We start from the raw sequence: 13479 nt of genomic DNA on the forward strand, positions 1-13479 counted from the left end.
TAACTTTTCTTATTGTCTTTTTCAATAACCTTCTGACTCCTTCAATGGCAGCAGTAAGTGATTAACTCATGTCCTCTCATCAAGCCACCTCTAGATTTCTCACTATAGCAGAAGATGAAGCTCTAAGCAGTCCACTTTCCTTCACGATCCTACTCAAGGTGCCACAGATAAGGCAGATCTTCCGGATCAGAAAGTGCTGCTTCTCTGACTCTAGCCTTAACGCTATAGAGACCTCACACACCCATAGTCAATGGGATTTCATGTCACATATCCAAAGTTGCTCAGATGCTCTATTGAAATCCGCAATGAAATCTCTAGCTTTAGTTCAACGCTATCCGGGTCAGGACTTGCAGGGAACCCATGTAGAACGAGGGTGATTGTCACGGCACCCTCAATTCATAAGATGAAGAACGAGGTTGCATAAGAGAATAGAATCAGACATGTTGAATGAAAACAGTAAGATTATTGATCCATAAAACTCATCAGAGCTCCTAACCTTAACCTTAGGAGGTTAGTGACTCATACTGTACAGAAAATAATGAAAAACATAAAAGTGGGCAAAAGATCTCTAACAAGGGTGATCTTTGTTCTATATATACTAGTCTAGTAACTAAGAATTACAGAAATAAGATAAACTAGTCTTGTAGTGCGAAAATCCACTTCTGGGGCCCACTTGGTGAATGTTTGGGCCGAGCTTGAGTGTCTCCCACGAGCTAGTATCCCTTAGGGGCATTGAACGCTGGCTATGGACCTCCTTTTGGGTGTTGGACGCCAGCTGCTCCCCTGTGGGTGCTGGACGCCAGGAATAGGGTGGGTGGCTGGCGTTGAATGCCAGTTTTAGGCCTTCATTTCCAAAGCAAAGTATGGACTATTATATATTTCTGGAAAGCCCTGGATGTTAGATTTCTATAAGAAGGATAGTTTAGTTTGGCCTTATTCAAAGGATGGAGTATATAATGTGAGGACTGGATATCAAGTGGCAAAGAAAAAAAAAAGAAAACTTAGTAGAAGATTCCTATAACCCCTTGTCTAGTGCAAACTTTAGGACATATGGAAGAAAATTTGAAGGCTGCAAACTCCTCAAAAGATAAAAAATTTTATTTAGAGGACAGTAAATAACATCCTTCTAGTAAATGAAAACCTTTTCAAGAAAAAAAAATTGTGAAATCTCCTATTTTCCAAATTTGTGAGAGATATAGAGACAATAGAACATGCTATTCTGCTATGTCAATGGACAAGGACAACTTGATTTGGAGCGCAATGGCAATGTTGTCCTACACATGATTCAATATCAAATTTTGAAAATTTGCTTCTTGAAAAAATTCAGAGAATTAAAGAAGGAGGAGGGGAGGATATAGGAAGGAGAATAAGCAGCATTTACATCTTAATATGGGAGATTTGAAAAATAAGGAACCAAGCTATCTATAAGAGCTGTCATGTTAATCCCATAGCTACAATCATAAAAGTTAAGACTCTAGAAAAATTTTTTTCCATGCAACAAAACAGTCAGCCAACAACAACTCAAAGGAGAATAGAGATAGAGTTAGAAAGGTATGGATCATGATCAATGTTGATACAGCATTCTTAAAGGACAATGAGTAGGAGCCACTATGGTAGTTGTTAGACATAATTCTAAAAAGATGCTTGCGGAGACTGCTAACAATATTCAAATCTTCTCCACTTTGGCAACAGAAGCATTGGCTGTTAGAAATACTTTAGTATTAGCCCAAAATTTACAATTGAATAAAGTACTAATTGAATCAGATTCTCTTATGTTGGTGCAGGCAATCAAATCTAAAGGATTAATGGCAGAGATCAACATCATTTTTTAAGATATCTTTCAACTAGAAGAAGAAATCTAAGAATGTGGATTTACTTGGGCTCCACGTAAAGGGAATCAACTTGCGCATGCAATAGCAGCCTTGGAAATTTATAATAATCTTCGGAACAGATGGTGTACTGAATCGCCAGCAAGCATTGCAACCATTCTCCATCATCTATAGAAGAACGACAAAGCGTCTCAGAGGTGGAAGAGACATGAATCATGTTCTGATGGATTATTCGAATAAAAAATTATCAAGTATTATTGAAATGAAGACACTGTTGAGACAACCTACAATTCAAAAAAAAAAAAAAACAGAAGAAAGTAACAAGATTTTATATCACAAGAAGTTAGAAGAGAATAAGGCACTTGGTAAGAGTTAAAATTATAAGTATGGGGTTGTCAGAACCATCGACGATTATTGTCAGATATCTTCTTTTTCCTCTTAGACAGAAGAACGTTTGAGCTCTCTGTCATTGGAAGAAGTCTAATCGGGCGTCTTTGTAGTGATTCTTTGTGACCCATATCTTGACATCTTCGCCAAATGTCTTGCCGAAGCTAACTGCACTGAGGACGAGTATCTATAGCAACTAGAAAGATTGCTTGGAGGCTTACGGTACCAGTACAGTAACGCATCTGTAGTGAGGAGATAGGCTTAAGCATGTGATTAGATTAGAAAGCGGGTCAGGGATTTGTAAGAGGGTCGGAAAATACCGTGGGTAACAAAAAAAAATATACCAAAACAATTATCAAGGTAATCTACTATAATCATGTTACATGTATATTAAAAATCAACCACTAAATCAGTCATCGATATAAAATATAATAGATATTGAAATACAATATACACATTGAAATGAGTCAAACTATTCATATATTTACACAAATAAATATACACAACTATATAATGACTGATTTTTAGTGTATATCATATTTTTGAAAAAAATGTTATAATAAAGTGAAAAAAAAAAGTGTATTTTTAATACATTTATTGTTTATTTTATATCATTAAAATTAACATGTGGCCTTAAGGGTTAAGGCACTTATCAATCAAACCCCAAATTATTTCACTCTAATTACAATTTAGTTAGCTGGTATACCCGCATAAGTAACGGACGATGCGTTCCTCATTCTATTAAATGCATGAATATACGGGTGATTGTTCTCCAATTATGCCCCACATGTTTGATTAGTAAATTTGGAATGCATATCAATAATTCCCTTCTGATTTGAACCTCACCTTCCCATAACTTATTTCATTTCATTTCTTTGGTTTTAATCTTTCTTCTTATGAAGACATGAAAAAAAAAAAATTATGGCTTGCATATCAAAAGAAAAAAGAAAAGAAAAGTAAAAGATACAAAGATAAAGTTGGCTGCATCAGAGTGGAAGACCGAGTATACATGTAAGAAAAACATCTTTAATGTTTTTGGGAGTAAAAAAATCTATCATGATCAGAGATTTTGGAAAGGCATAAATGGATCATTCTATTTTATGATTGCTTCGATTCTATGTGGGCCTTCTGATAAAAGTGTGGGCCTCATTGTGGTTTCTTTAGCAATTTCCGCTTCCTCAGTCGCCTTAGTGTAGGATAAAAGTGGGGATTAAAATGTGTGAAAGAAAAAAAAAAGTTGGGTTGGTTTAGTGATTAATTCAGTAGTGCGATGGATTAGTCTTTTATATGTTAGATTGGAGGATACTGTGAGAAACAAAAAAAAAAATTATGCAAAAAAATAAAGTGAGAAATAAAACTATTTTTTAATTTCTTTGATAGAAAAGAGTTTAATTGTTTTGTACTTTTACAACGTATGATTTTTTTCTAAAATAGTTTAATTGAGAAACCAAAAATAATTTGTCTAAAATAGTTGGTCCGACGTGACTACAAAATTCAAATCCATTCTACACCTAACACGTGAAGATTAAGTGTGTTATTTTGCTACCATACCAATAATATAGTTATAATTATAATATAGTATAATAATGTATAATAATAATCCGTCTACTTTTTCCAGCCAAATAATTCTCATATTCATGTCTACTTTCATTACGTACCCATGAACTAGGGTAGTTATTTCTTTTTAAATATATTCATTTACTAATCTTTTCAATAACGAATACACATCTCATGGCCTTTATAGGTTGCTTTAGATTATCATCTTTTAATTGGATGATGACATTGACCCACGAGAGTATGAACAGTTACAGCTTCCCACCAAATGAACGATGTTGCATAGATTGCAATGCAAATTACGATACTATATCTGTGTATATACCGAAAAAGAAAAAGGTTTCATACCCAATAAGTTAAAGGGGTCATTATTGTATACCCTCCTCCCTACTTCCTCTTGTTATATAGAGCATGAATATCACGTAATTGACCTAACTAGATTGATAAATTTATCCCATATTTTAAAGTGAATTTTAGACAATTCTCTCGTAAATAAAAAATTAGTTATCTTTTATGACGTGTTTAATTATCATTGATAAAATTTAACTATGTCATCATAATTAATATTTAACCGCAAATTCTTTTTCATGTGAGAGAGAGACATGTATCACAGAATGGTGTCAGAAAAGAAATATTTTGTTTTTTTTAAACAAACAATCACAAATCGGACAGTCATTTGTGGTTTAGAAAAATAATTTAATATTAAAATCGGACTCTCTGATTTTCAAAAATTAAAAAAAATTTAAAAATATAAATTGGACCCTCCGATTTGATCATTACCTTTTCCATACAAAGAACTCGCATGGTCTGAGTTTTTCACACTGAATCTGAGTAAAAGTTGTCTCACACATTAATGTAGCACCCCAAAAACCCATAATCATGCACAACACAAATGAAGTTTTCATAACAAAAAAAATTGAGCCATGTTTAACCGTCTCTTTTTTTTTTACTTTTAAAAATCAAATAACTCAATTATAATTTTTTTTTGACAAATTAAAAGAGGTTTCAACTTTCAAATAAGTCTCAATTTTTAATTTTATTTCTTAAATCATCCAATTTATCATTTATTTTTAATCAAAAAAAAAAAAAGAAAATAAAAACAAACGGTGAAAATAATGGTGTATGTGCGTTACTAGTGTATAATCTTGATAAAGACATTTTAAAATTTAATAATGTTATCTTAATTGATTATGTTTAATATAGTAGAATTTAAGTTGGATATATATGATATATCTTTTGATGTAGTGTTCTGTTAGATTGTATTTGTTTTTGAGAAAAGAATAAAATAAGACACTAAAAATAAGACACATAAAAATAAAGATATAAATTTTGTATTTTTTTATTTTATTTGGTGATAAATTAAAACATATTATGAAAATTTAATTTGTTCTCATTTTTTATCTAAAAATTTTGAGAAAAAATATAATAATAAAAAAATATAATTATAAAAAATTAACAAAAATAATGAAAAAAAAAGTTATGTCTTTTATTAGTGTTTTTGTGTCATTTCTGTCAAGATGAACACAAAATATACTAATTCAGTGACTCTGAATACAATATTTCTGTTCATGTCTCATCTGTCAAATACAATTTTGTGTCTCTGTTTTAGTGTCCCGTCCTTGTAAATAAACGCGACTTTTAGTGTACTTTTTATGTTTGGAGGTTTTTTGTGCTCCCTCACCCCTATATATATATGAGACCGGTGAGTAATAACTATTTGGGAATAAATCTGATCAGTTGTTAAAAAAATTAAAGGAGTACAATGTAATCTCTAATTTTTTATTTTTTATTTTTATATATTTTTTAATTTTTGGGCAATTTATGCAACTAAATTGTTTGATCCTCAAAATTACGCAAATACATTGTTTCAGTTTTTAATACGCAAATGCATTGTTTCTATATTTTATGTAAACCGCTACTGCCAGTAGCGGTTTACGTGTGTGTGTGTGTGTAAACCGCTACTGGCAGTAGCGGTTTACGTGTAAGTGGGTGTGTGTAAACCGCTGCTGGCAGCAGCGGTTTACGTGAGTGTGTGCGTGTGTGTAAACCGCTACTGGCAGTAGCGGTTTACGTGTGTGTGCGTGTGTGTAAACCGCTACTGCCAGTAGCGGTTTACGTGTGTGTGTCTGAATGGGGCTGCTTATATAAACCATAGAGGGACCAAATGTGAAGAAGTAGAGTGTTATTCACAAATGGAGGGAGAGGAAAGTTTTGTGGCTCTGGTTCACTGCTCTGGAAAAATTCAAAAGAGCAAAAGGCATGGTGTAAAATTCACAGATAGAGAACCACTTAGTGTTTTTATCCGATCTTCGAATACGTTGGCGGAGATTAAGCAAAGCATATTATGGAAGCTCGGTGTGTGTGGGACGAAGTGGGTAAAAAAATTATTTTACAAGATTCCCATTGATGTTGTCTCAACTGGTGTGAGATATGAGACCTTCGTGATCGGGTCGGATGAAGACTTGCATGTCTTGTTTCACTGCAGGCGTAGTTTTCCGGAGGTGAGGGTAACTGAGCTGTTTGCAGAGTTGGAAGATGGTGTGGATAGCTCAGGGGCATCGGCCTCTAATCCTCAGTCGATCCCAGCCGGTGGTGCCTCAACATCGATGCCTGTGGTAGCAGTGGCAGTTCCGAATACGGAGCCCGAACGTGCTGGGGCTGTTCATGCATATGTTGGTCCTGTTGTTCCTGATTTTGAATGCGATGCCGGACCGGATCGGGTTGAGAATGCACTGTTTGACGATGATTTGGATGAGGAGCCTGTCGATATTGGTGGGGACAGTGATGATGATATTCCAAGAGGCGGACGTTCAGCCCATGGATGTTCCGGTTCTGCAACACAGGAGTACCCTCCCCACCTCTCTTCTTTGAACTTGGAAGCCATCGGCCAACAGCAGAATGCTGATGCAACATTCGAGGGGCAGGGGATGCATGATGGGACAAATATGTCTGAATTTTAGATTGGCCAATCCTTCCAGAGTAAAGAGGAAGCCGTGTTGAGTGTGAAGGATTACAGTATTCGGCGTGGAGTTGAGTACAAGGTTATGGAGTCCGACAACCTGAAATACCAAGGGAGATGCAAGGAGTTTGGTAACGGGTGCACGTGGTTGATTCGGATAGTCATGCGGAAAAGGAAGGGCACATGGGAGGTTAGGAGGTACAACGGTCCGCACACGTGTATGGCCACATCGATATCAAGCGACCACAAGCAGCTTGATTATCATGTTATCTGTGCGAGAATCTATCCATTGGTTCGAGCTGATGCGTCGGTGTCTATTAAGGTGTTGCAAGAGGCCACGGAGGCGACTTATGGATTCATGCCTAGTTATCGGAAGGTGTGGTTGGCGAAGCAGAAGGCAGTAGCGCAAATATATGGTGATTGGGAGGAGTCATATGCAGATCTGCCTCGGTGGATCCTTGGAGTCACATGCACGATGGAAGGTTCGATTGCTCTACTGAAGACGTCCCCGGTTAGGGTGGGTGACCAAGTTGACGAGGATAGAGTTTTCTTTCATCGGATGTTCTGGACGTTTCCTCCGTGTATTGAGGCTTTCCGCCACTGTAAGCCGCTGATAAGCATCGACGGCACACACCTGTATGGCAAATATGGCGGGACGTTGTTGTTGGCGATCGCACAGGATGGTAACTCGAACATTTTGCCTGTTGGGTTTGCACTCGTGGAGGGAGAGAACGCAGATTCTTGGTCGTACTTTCTATCGAACCTTAGAAGGCATGTCACTCCACAGCAAGGTATTCTCGTGATCTCTGACAGACACAACGGCATCAAGGCTGCATTAGAGAGCCCCGATAGTGGTTGGCAACCCCCCCATGCTTATCGGGCATTTTGTATTCGGCATGTTGCTGCAAATTTTGCCCTCACTTTCAAGGGGCAGGATGCGCGGAGGTGGTTGGTAAATGCCGCGTATGCGAAGACGGAAGCAGAATTTGACTATTGGTTTGATATAATGAGGACGGAGAACCCGGCCATGTGCGAATGGGCAAACAGAATGCCTTATGAGAGGTGGACACAGCATAAGGATGGTGGGAGAAGATACGGTCACATGACCACCAACATCTCTGAGTGTGTGAACTCTGTCTTGAAGGGCACAAGAAACCTCCCGGTCACGTCTCTGGTTAAGTCGACATATCTCCGGCTGGCCGAGTTGTTTGTTGTCCGTGGGCAGACGGCAGAGGCACAGTTAGGGTCCGGGCACCGGTTTTCACAGGCAGTAGTTAAGGCCATTGAGCGTAATCTGAAGGAATCGAGGTGCTTCACGGTGACAGTGTTTGATAGGCATCAGCTTGACTATACTGTGGCTGAGACGACTCCCATCGGGAAATTTTCTTTGGGTAGCTATCGGGTTTCTCTGAGGGATCGCACCTGCGATTGTGGATACTTCCAGGCGCTGCACTACCCCTGCTGCCATGCCCTCGCATGCTGTGCGCAGTCACGCCTAGATTGGGCAACTTATGTTGATGGGGTGTACACCATGTCTGAGGTCTTTAAGGTGTATGAGATGTCCTTTTCACCATGTATTCCAGAGGGGCTTTGGCCACCATATGACGGGCCGACGGTTATACCCGATCCGGGCATGAGAAGGGCTAGAGAAGGACGACCACGGTCCACCCGCATCCGCAACAACATGGACGAAGCCGACACCAGCCGACCTAAGAGGTGTGGTCTGTGCAGGCAGTCCGGTCATACTCGACGGGTTTGCCCTCAGCGAGGATCTATTAGTGGGATGTAGATTTATCTTTACTTATTTCGTTTGTCGTGGTTTCCGTGATAACAAACGTGTCTGCTTGTTATGAGTTTTAAGTTATTTGTTTTTAGTCTTTTCGTTTATCAGTTATGAGTTTTTAGTCTTTTTGTTTTGTCTTGTTAATGATAATATCGGTAGTTGTGTTTCACTTTTCTAGAGATATTGTCCTTAATTTCCATCTAAGCTAATAGATCGATAAAGAATAGACTGTCTCAACATAATCATAAAGTAAAAACTGAACAATATAAAAGTCCTTCCAACAAGAATAAACATAAGGTCCAACGGGCATAAAACATAAAGTAACAAGTACCCAAAATAACAGTCATCCAAATATAAAAAACATAAAAGTCCTAAATCAGAAAATAAACTACATAGCGAGAAATAAAAAACAACAACACATGATGCTAACCATCGCGATCATCCCTCGCAACATCATGAAAGTCACCAAGGAGATGAGATCCTGTCCCACATCGAGCTGGACGTCTGACTCGAGTCGGTCGGGCTGCCTCCTGTCCAACATCATCACGTGGAGGGTCTAACCCGAACGCGGACTGGGGGGTGCCCCCCCATAGTGAACCAAGTATCCAACGGACTACCTGCAGGCACGTTCAGATCTACCCCATACTGACCCTGATAATCATGTGCCTGGGAATGCATCTCCGTCAACTGTGGCTGGTAAGCTCCGGTCTCCATCTGCACATCCGGCATCTGCTGCTGGTAAGACTGGCCACCAAACTGCACATTCGACGTGCCAGCATCATCCCTAATCAACTCAGCAAAGTCTGCATAAAACCGTGGACTGACCAGCTGATCATCTAAATCCATAGTCATGGTCGGTGTGAACTCCGGCATCTGAGAATAAGCTCTGCTAGTGAATGTATCCCCTCCAGCCTCAGTCGCTGCAAACCCACTAACTCCGCCTGCGTGCTGTGTATCATCCGGAGTTCTCCCACGTCTGGCATTAGCCCGACGAACACGGTGATCGACCTCAGCTCTAGCATCTCCGCCTGCGTCATCCTCCTGCATCGCATCATGTAACCACCTCCAATCTCGACCGGTGTCCCTAGTACCAACACGACGGCGTCTCTCAACACGACGGTTGTCCGGCATATCAGGTAGCTGTGATCTGCGTGGAACCTGGGAGGATCCTCTCTGATATGCCTCCGGAGGTATCTGGGTGCCTCTAGGATCGGCAAATGCAGCCCCAAGGCTAAGGAACCGCTGAGCCTCTCGGTACCACCAATCTAGGTAATCTGCAGATGGGCCAGGATCTGCCACTCGCTCAATGGAAATGACGGCATTAAGTCGGTTCTCCCAATGCTCATGCCATTTCTGATAGTAGTGGGGAAACCACCTATCGCCACCCCTACCGTCCTTAGCATGCAGCCAGTCTACGTTCAAAGCATCCTCGGGGATATGTTGTACTCCACCTAGCTGTGGAACAACCCTGTCAACCTGATGCCACTCGATGACCGCAAAGTATATCAAGGCAGTCACGGCTCGCCACATGCGACTGTGCTCCTCTGTAAGTATCTCTGGATGGACCACGGCAAGTACATCAAGCGCGGAGTAGGGCTCCAACACAATCTGAAATTTAAGAACTCATCAAGGACTACAATAACAAGTATATATCTAGTCACGAATAGAGATCAAACAAAAAGTAAAACTCTTGCTGCTATAAAACTTACATCACGAGCGGTCAGTCGATCCAATGCAAGCCGATACCTAATGACCCTCTGCTCCTTTCCATCATTAGGAGGTAAGTAGGCAGACCACCTAAATTTAAGTCATATTAGACACGAAATTTAAAATATGCCCAATAAATTTGTTAAACTTAAAAAAGCATAACCCATACCTTGATGCCAGCGGGAAAGAGGAAACCTCAAACCCGGCCGGCCTAAGAGACGGAAACCGCCAGAATATCCAACTCTGAAGTAACTGGAGCGGGCCCGCAAGATTAGTCACATTTCTGTTCGCTACCCGACACATACATCGGTACAGCCACGCCAAAGCGGCCGAACCCCAGCTATACCTCCCCATGCCATCAAGGTTTGCCACAAATGGCAACCATCGTATATGAACCCGGTTCGCACTCTTGTCCCCAAATAACTGAGTCGATAACAGCATCATGATGTAGGCCCGTGCGTAGATGCGGACAGTCTCCTCGCTCGCATCTGGTGGTAGCACCCTAAACCTCTCGTGGAACCATGTAAAGTGTACTGTCATCTGCTTGACCTTATTCGGTGGGGGCCGCTCACCGAATAGGTCCTCAAACCACTCCCAAGCTGGTCGGCCAGATGTAGGCCCGTGCGTAGATGCGGACAGTCTCCTCGCTCGCATCTGGTGGTAGCACCCTAAACCTCTCGTGGAACCATGTAAAGTGTACTGTCATCTGCTTGACCTTATTCGGTGGGGGCCGCTCACCGAATAGGTCCTCAAACCACTCCCAAGCTGGTCGGCCACCCTCCATGTATGTCTCAAACTCACCAAGGCAACCACTCACAGCCTCCCCGTCCACAGGAAGCCCTAGCTGAAATGCCACATCCTGCAATGTCACTGTGCATTCTCCGAAAGGCATGTGGAACGTATGCGTCTCAGGACGCCACCTCTCAACGAACGCACTAACGAGTGGCTCATCCAACCAGAACCATTGGCTATTTAGCCTAGCCAAATGGTACAATCCAGCCCGCTCTAAATACGGGATGATCCTTTCATGCATGGGCATATTCTGTTGCCGCCTCACACTGTATATACACCTATTGGGCTGCACAGAACAACAAACGAAAACAGAGTCCAATTAAATTCTCCTATCCTTAAACAGATTTCCATATCTAACCGAATACGAATACCTTAAACCATCAGCAAATTCTCCTATATAATATTTAAAAAAAATTTCCTACTCACGATAGGGAAAATAACAACACAAATAATTTACTTATTAACATCCAGAAATTTTAAAATATTGTAAAGATCTAAAATTTAAAACTTCATATCATACAAATATCCTAAACAAACTATAATAATTCACTAATGTCAACTATCCCGTTCCCTAAACTAAACCAACATTAATTAGCGGGCATAACATTCATTGAATGGAATTAAATTTCAGGTAACTAGGCATATCTATAACTAACCAACAAAAACTAAAAACACTAAACCAAGATTAGTGAACTAACATCCTAGCATGCGAACCCTAAATTCAGGATACAACGACTAATCTATAAATTCTAATTCGTCTACCTAACCTACCGTTTTTCTGACTAAGATATGCAAAGACTAGAAAAAAAATAAATATTAACTAACCTCGTCACCAATAGAACCGGCAATATGCGCAACGCCGTTCAGTCGGTACAGGTTCCTGCCTGCCATGATAACTCGCCAGAAGTCGCCGCTGAGGAACCTCGGGCCCGCTCACAACTTGCTCTGACTTCTCTCTACAATTTCCTCTCTCTAGAAAACTCCTCAAACCTTCTAAACACATAATCCGCGGCTGCAACCACGGTTTATATAGACAAACCATCACACGTAAACCGCTACTGGCAGTAGCGGTTTACACACATGCACACACACACGTAAACCGCTACTGCCAGTAGCGGTTTACACACACGCACACACTCACGTAAACCGCTGCTGCCAGCAGCGGTTTACACACACCCACTTACACGTAAACCGCTACTGCCAGTAGCGATTTACACACACACACTCACACGTAAACCGCTACTGGCAGCAGCGGTTTACATAAAATATAGAAACAATGCATTTGCGTATTAAAAACTGAAACAATGTATTTGCGTAATATTGGGGATCAAACAATTTAGATGCGTAAATTGCCCTTAATTTTATTTATAAAATTAATAATAAAAAAATTACACTTTACTCTTTCAATTGTTAAAAAAAATTGAAAAAATCTATTCTCTAACTATCTCAAAAAAAAAAAAAAAAAAAAGACCAAAATCAAGAATCAATGGATTTACGAGGATACCACAACCTTCGTAACTCAGGAGATCGCATGGGGATGGGATGCAAATGCTCCAATTTCTCTTATCCCTTGTTTTTACTCTTCATGCTTCCTTATCTTTTTCATTTTGGTTTTTGTATTTGAACTTTTTAACTTTTTTCTTTCAGCCTTTGATTTTTTTTTTGTGGTAACAATTTGGTAAAATTACAAAATGAGTCTTCTTAAAAATTATTATAATTTATAAAATAAATTTTACCATAGTTTAGTGATTTAGTTTTCAAAAATATAATTAAAAATATAATTAGCATTAACTATAATAACATAATTAAATTTCACCAATAATAATTTAACAATTAAATAAATTATAGAAAATAGGCAAACTTTTATGAGAGAGTTAGTTAGAATTTATCTATATATATTCTATTCATTTTTTTCTAAAAATAAAAGATAAATAATCCCTTTCTATATATCTAATAATTATTAGATAAAATTAATTAGCTTATCATACATAATTAGCTTATCTAGTTCAACATCTCACTGACTTAGATTTAGGGGTGTGCATGGCCCGACTCGGTCCGAAGACTCGGTCCGGTCCCGAATACTTTAGGGGCTAATTTGGTGTGATTTTATCGGGTCTAGGGCCGGGTATGGGTCTCAAAAATAGACCCGGTCATAATTTCGGGTCGGGTTCGGGCCATAGCTCGGGTCACCCGAAATCGGCCCGGTGGCCCGGTCATCATATATAATTAATATTTTGTGTTATTAGTGATGGATGATGGCTATTATTATGTGAAATTTAAGTGTTGTTGTAAACCTTAATATTTTGTGTTATTAGTCATTATATATAAGACTATAAGTTAATATTTTATGTTTAAAATGCATAAGACTTTAGACTAATGCATAATCTTGTGTTATTTGTATTGATTTAAATATTTGGTGTTATTAGGCAATATTAGTATTGATTATGGTTATGCTTTAATTTTAGAGA

At 39.3% G+C, this 13479-nt stretch overlaps 2 protein-coding genes across 2 annotated transcripts; one reads left to right on the plus strand and one right to left on the minus strand.

Annotated features, from left to right (window-relative positions):
- The first annotated feature begins 6814 nt into the window (after positions 1-6814).
- On the plus strand, positions 6815-8518 carry LOC148581528 (uncharacterized). The gene has a single exon (XM_088492422.1). The coding sequence runs from the start codon at positions 6815-6817 to the stop codon at positions 8516-8518; it is 1704 nt and encodes a 567-aa protein (XP_088348548.1).
- Positions 8519-8864: 346 nt separating this feature from the next.
- LOC148581529 (serine/threonine-protein phosphatase 7 long form homolog) lies at positions 8865-11984 on the minus strand. The gene is made up of 5 exons (XM_088491625.1): positions 11837-11984; positions 10935-11297; positions 10389-10768; positions 10222-10309; positions 8865-10120 (listed from the first exon to the last, which is right to left on the minus strand). Exons 1-5 carry the CDS (start codon positions 11900-11902, stop codon positions 9056-9058), a joined length of 1962 nt encoding a protein of 653 aa, XP_088347751.1. The 5' UTR covers positions 11903-11984; the 3' UTR covers positions 8865-9055.
- Between the last annotated feature and the right edge of the window lie 1495 nt (positions 11985-13479).

This window comes from Arachis ipaensis, chromosome B10 (assembly GCF_059453495.1).
Source record: "Arachis ipaensis isolate K30076 ecotype BB chromosome B10, ASM5945349v1, whole genome shotgun sequence".
NCBI lineage: Eukaryota > Viridiplantae > Streptophyta > Magnoliopsida > Fabales > Fabaceae > Arachis > Arachis ipaensis.